The sequence below is a fragment of the Procambarus clarkii genome, chromosome 16 (genome assembly GCF_040958095.1).
Source record: "Procambarus clarkii isolate CNS0578487 chromosome 16, FALCON_Pclarkii_2.0, whole genome shotgun sequence".
In the NCBI taxonomy this organism is placed as follows: Eukaryota; Metazoa; Arthropoda; class Malacostraca; order Decapoda; family Cambaridae; genus Procambarus; species Procambarus clarkii.
In genome coordinates, this window is record NC_091165.1 from 43,986,169 (window position 1) to 43,992,211 (window position 6,043).

The following is a 6,043-nucleotide window of genomic DNA, read 5'->3' on the forward strand; positions in this document are numbered from 1 at the left end:
CCAAGTTTTCCCGAATTAATATATTTTCTCTAATTTTTTTCTTATGAAATGATAAAGCTACCCTTTTCATTATGTATGAGGTCAATTTTTTTTATTTGAGTTAAAATTAACGTAGATATATGACCAAACCTAACCAACCCTACCTAACCTAACCTAACCTATCTTTATAGGTTAGGTTAGGTAAGGTAGCCGAAAAAGTTAGGTTAGGTTAGGTTAGGTAGGTTAGGTAGTCGAAAAACAATTATTTCATGAAAACTTGGCTTATTAGGCAAATCGGGCCTTGCATAGTAGGCTGAGAAGTGCGTTCTGGCTACTAGGTACGACATATATATATATATATATATATATATATATATATATATATATATATATATATATATATATATATATATATATATATATATATATATATATATATATATATATATATATATATATATATATATATTGTGACGAGAAATGTAGGTGTTAAGGCAGTCTTCTCTATGGCTGGCGGAAATGCCAATCACATTAGAAAAAAAAAGATAAAACAAAATGTTGACTGCTTGGCAGTTGTCATCTTGTGGTAAAGTGAGAGGGAAAAAACACGCAAAACAAAGTTTATAAATAATGAACTTTAGTTTACTTTAAACAAACACAAAAAAATAAAGATAATCCCTTGGCTATGTACAGTGCTGGTCAAAACAAAGACAAAACACAATATAAAATAAAATAATGGTTATGTTACTCTACAATTAGCAAGACAAAAAATTAGTAAATGATGCTGAGAATATTGGCTGGCTGAAACCTCCACTTAGTATACAGGACGTATGCTTAGATAGAAGCGTCAGCTCTAGAGCACAAAGAATATTCTGAGGCCAACTGCTCGTGCAAGACTATATATAGCGATGCAGATGGTTCTGGAGTCGAGTGAAGTCGCTGATTCACCAATGGGGAGAGCGTTGGCTTGATTTTTGCTTTTATTTTTTTTTTTTTACATGCAAGCATGCAAGGGAAAAACAATAAATACAATAAAACAATATATGAAACAGTACACAACAAACAAGAAACCGCCAGCCAGAAGGACCGACAGCCCAGCACAACAATTAACAAAGCTGGATAAGGTAACAATGTAAGCATGAGATACACACAGCAAGACAAAACAGAAAATAATTTACAAACAGGCAAGCACGGCAAAGAAAACAATAAAACATAGTAACATTATAAAACATTAAGCAGGAAAGAACAAAACAAAACAATCACACCGGCCGGAAGGACTGACAACAACGCAAAACAATATGAACAACAGGTAAATACAACAAAAATCACAACATACAACAAACAATCACAACACTTAAAGCATGAACATGACACACAGGGCAAAGAAATAACACAAAAAACTAATACACGAAGAAAAACTCACACCAAACTACCTGCTACGCCCCAAACAAAAGAGGAGGCACGGGCACAAACTACACGAGGGCAAACAAGCAGCCATAAGGGCACACAGGACAAGAGGCAACACAGAATTTAGGAAATCAGTAGACATACTTGTCCGGAAATAAGCTCCTAGGGAACCGTACATTATACGCCTCCCAATGCAACCACTGCCAAGGGTCGAGACCATCCACCGGGGACGCCATCTCATCTGGAACCCTGGCAACAAATACCTGCAAACAGGGGATCCAAATGGTATTACACCAGAGGCGAGTGATCGCCACACGCTCCCACATGAAGGTAGACTCTTCACGAAAGTACCGCGGCTCCTCGTATAACTGTAATGTAGCAATCCTCTTCCAGTGACCCTGCGGCATCTTAGACTCTGGCAGCACGTTCCCCAGGTCCCCAATGAACATCCTCCGAGCACGGACCCATATAGAGGGCACCACCACAGGGGCACCAGCAGCCACGGGCACACCGTCGGACGACAGCCGGGAATCTGATCGGCGTGGATGCTTCCGCAAAGTCACCACCAGGTCACGCCCAGCACCAGCATCCCCACCATCCCTGGCAGCGGAAGCCACCACCCCCCACCGTGGAAAGCCCTCCGGTGGAGGAACAGAAGGCGCACGCGAGACACAGCCACCGTCACCAGCAGGCACATGGACCTCCACCTCCACTAACCGTGGAGCCAACGGCGCATTCGGACCCACACCGTCCACATCCGAGGATTCACAGTCACTAAAATCCCCAACATCGGCCCAGGCGAACTACGAACGCCTGGAACGTTTGGGCTCCGGCCGAATATCGTCAGAGTTGGAAGCTGACCCAGAAACACGGGCACCACTAGCCGGACGAACCGACGCCCGACGCAGTACGGCAGTAGCCTCTACCACAGGGAGAACCGGACCACACACAGCAGGAGGCACTGCAGCCACCCCAGCACCCAGCACAGGAGGGACCCGAGGGGAGGACGCAGGGCCAGGTTCCACAGCCAAAGACGAGGAAGCAAACGGCGACGCCTCACAGAGATTACCAGGAAGGTCCACGGGAGCAGCAGGGCCAGAGACACGATCAGGAGGAACATCCGACGGCACCGCAACACTGGGAGGAGGGTCTGCGACAACCGGGGGAACGTTGGGCGACGCTGGGGGAGCCTCAGCAGCGAACGGGACGCTCGCCTCCTCACCCCCGTCGTCCTCTTCCAGAGGGAGCGGTGGGAAATCCTCCTCACGGAACAAATTCACTGGAGCGACCGGATCAGCAGTACACCCGGCAGCCTGATGCCCCAACAAGCCACACCGGAAACAAGTTCGGGGTTGACGTGCATAAAACACCCGTACGTTGTACCCTAACAGCCGGACAGAAGACGGAACGTCCGACTTCAGTCGCATCCCGAGGGTCCGAATGTTGGTCTTCACACCGGAATACATGCCAGACGATAGCGAGTTCATCCGCACACTGACGACGGAGCCGTACCTCAGGAAGAATCGCCACAGGAGAGTCCCAGGAAACTCCAGGGGGGCGCCATGGACACTTACATAAGTCACAGCTCTACTACGGTCCGAAATGGTCACAGAGGCAGCGCCGTCCTGCAGCTGCAAAGTACGTCCCTCGTACTTCGGAGAAATCCATGGTACACCTCCTCACCCTCAAACTTGATGATGACACGGCGAGCAGTGACCAGCTCGATACCATACACATCATGGACCGGGACTCGGACCATGTCACTCAAGACCAAGTCCACGAACGAGTAACCAGCATGGCCAGTAAACGCCAATCCTATGGAGTTTAATTAACCTCACGACAGCGGAAAAGAGCAGCCCATCGTAAACACCACCACCAGGAACAGCAGGGAGGGTAGAGACACCCACGCCCCCTGCCGGCGAAAACGGCAACCAACCCAAAACTGCCGGAGAGGGCAAACAACACGTCCACACCACTCGGCAGCCCCAGTGGAACTCCTCCGTTGGCTTGAAGTGGTAGTTTGGTGATTGACGAGGGTGGTGCGGCGACAGTGAGGAGGAAGGAGTGGAGTGAATGTACCCCCCTAGTAGAGACGTCTGTTATTCCACTTCTATAATATTCTTGAATGTGGTATGTTGATGTTGCAGACGTATAGAAGTAACGAGATGTAGGAAAGAGCAGGCCAGATCTCTCTTGAAAGAGATTACTGTCACAGCTCTCCCCCGAAGCCTGCTCTTACGGGTTAAGTTACTTCATTAGACGGTAGAGTGGTAGGAGTTGCTGCCTCTACCTCGTAGACTCTGGAGAGGGCGTCGGCTATGATATCTGAGCCCTTAATGAAGAAGTTCTCCAGGTTAAAGTTCTGCAGATACAGAGCCCAGCGTAGACGTTGATTGCTGAATTAGGCTTGTTGCAGAAATCGTAGGGGATTGTGGTCTGAGTAGATTTTTTTTTTATTTATATTTTTACATGCAAGCATGCGATTTAAATTACAATAAAACATAAAATTAGAAACATAACAAAACAAAACAAGAAACCGCCGGCCAGAAGGACCGACAGAACAACAAGTACCAAAACTGGAAAGGGTACAAGAAATGCAGAATAAATACACAAAAGGTTACAAAATAGAGAACAAAACAGAAAACAATTCACAAACAAGCATGCAATGCAAGCAAAACAAGAACATAGCAACAAGTTAAATCATTTTAGCAGTATGAAACAAAACAGAAGCGCCGGCCTGAAGGACCGACAACAAAGCACAACAGTATGAACAAATTGAATTATAATAAAAAATACAATAAAATAGGACACCACACAACCAGCCAATAACAAACAAAAAAATATAAAAAAAAGATACAAATAAGAGACAAACACAACACATAAGCATAAAAGAAAACACATAGGGCACGGTAATAACACAAAACAAATACATGAAGACTAACACACACACTAAACCACCCGCCTCGCCACAAACAAAGGAAGAGGCACGGGAACAAACTACTGAAAGGCAAACAAACAGCCAGAAGGGCACACAGCACAAAATTAGGCACAAAAGTAGAAAATCATCAGACATACTTGCCCGGAAACACGTCCCGAGGGAATCGGACATGGAACGCCTCCCATCGTAACCACTGCCAAGGGCCCTGACCATCCACCGGGGACGCCATATCATCCGGGACATTGGCAACAAACGCCCTCAAACAGGGCACCCAAATGGTATCACTCCTGATCCGAGTGACCGGCACACGCTCCCACACCAATGGAACTGCCCCACCCTTAAAGTCCAGCGCCTCCTTGCAGATCGGTAACAGAGCAATCCGCGCCCAGTGACCCAACGGCATCACAGACTCCGGTAACACAGTCCCCAAGTCCCCAACGGATATCCTCAGAGGAGGGAGCCGGACAGAAGGCACTACCACAGGGGCACCAACGTCCACGGGCACACCACCGGACGACCGCCGGGATACCGAACTGCGCACATCCTTCCACCAGGAAGGTCACCACCAGGCCACGCCCAACCCCTTCATCCCCACCATCCCTGGCAGCGGAGGCCACCACTCCCCACCGCGGAGAGGCCCCCGGTGGAGAAGAAACATCAGGCACACCCGAGACACAGGCATCAACGTCGGCAGACACATGGACTTCCGCCACCACTAACTTCGGAGTCAACGACGCATCCGGAACCACTCCATCCACACCCGAAGACCCACAGTCACTAAATTCCCCAACATCAGCCCAGGCAGACGACGAACGCCGGGAACGTTTGGGCACCGGCCTGAGATCGTCAGAGCCGGAAGCTGACTCAGAAACACGGGCCCCACTAGCCGGACGAACTGACGCCCGCCGCAGAACAGCAGCAGCCTCGACCACAGGGGGAACTGGACCACACACATCAGGGGCCCCCACAGCCACCCCAGCACAGCCGGGACCCGAGGCGAGGATGCAGGGCCAGGCGCAGCAGCTGAAGTCGGGCGTGCACACGGCGATGCCTCACAGGGAGCAACAGGAAGGTCCACGGGCGCAACAGCGACAGGAGCAGGAGTAGCATCCGACGGCACTGCAACATCCAGAGGAGGGTCGATGACAACCGGGGGAACGTCGGGCGACTCAGGGTTATCTTGAGATGATTTCGGGGATTTTTAGTGTCCCCGCGGCCCGGTCCTCGACCAGGCCTCCACCCCCAGGAAGCAGCCCGTGACAGCTGACTAACACCCAGGTACCTATTTTACTGCTAGGTAACAGGGGCATAGGGTGAAAGAAACTCTGCCCATTGTTTCTCGCCGGCGCCTGGGATCGAACCCAGGACCACAGGATCACAAGTCCAGCGTGCTGTCCGCTCGGCCGACCGGCTCCCCAGGGTGAGCCGCAGCAACGAACGGGACGCTCACCTCCTCACCCCAGGAGTCCTCGTCCAGAGGGAGCGGTGGGAAATCCTCTTCCCGGAACAAGTTGACCTGAGCAACCGGGGCCGCATCGCACCCGGCAGCCTGATGCCCCAACAGGCCACACCGGAAACAGGTACGAGGATGCCGGGCATAGCACACCTGGACGTAGTACCCCAGAAGCCGGACCGAAGATGGAATATCCGACCGCAGGCGCATCCCCAAGGTGCGAACGTTCGTCCGCCTACCTGCATACCTCCCAGAGGAGAGCGTGT

The 6,043-nt window shown here is 50.2% G+C and overlaps 2 protein-coding genes across 2 annotated transcripts; both read left to right on the top strand.

The window, feature by feature from the left end:
• The first annotated feature begins 1,827 nt into the window (after positions 1–1,827).
• Positions 1,828–2,703, top strand: LOC138365377 (apomucin-like). Its single transcript, XM_069325689.1, has one exon. The coding sequence runs from the start codon at positions 1,828–1,830 to the stop codon at positions 2,701–2,703; it is 876 nt and encodes a 291-aa protein (XP_069181790.1).
• A 123-nt stretch (positions 2,704–2,826) lies between these two features.
• LOC138365378 (uncharacterized) lies at positions 2,827–5,431 on the top strand. The gene is made up of 2 exons (XM_069325690.1): positions 2,827–2,894; positions 4,687–5,431. Exons 1-2 carry the CDS (start codon positions 2,827–2,829, stop codon positions 5,429–5,431), a joined length of 813 nt encoding a protein of 270 aa, XP_069181791.1.
• The last annotated feature ends 612 nt before the right edge of the window (positions 5,432–6,043 follow it).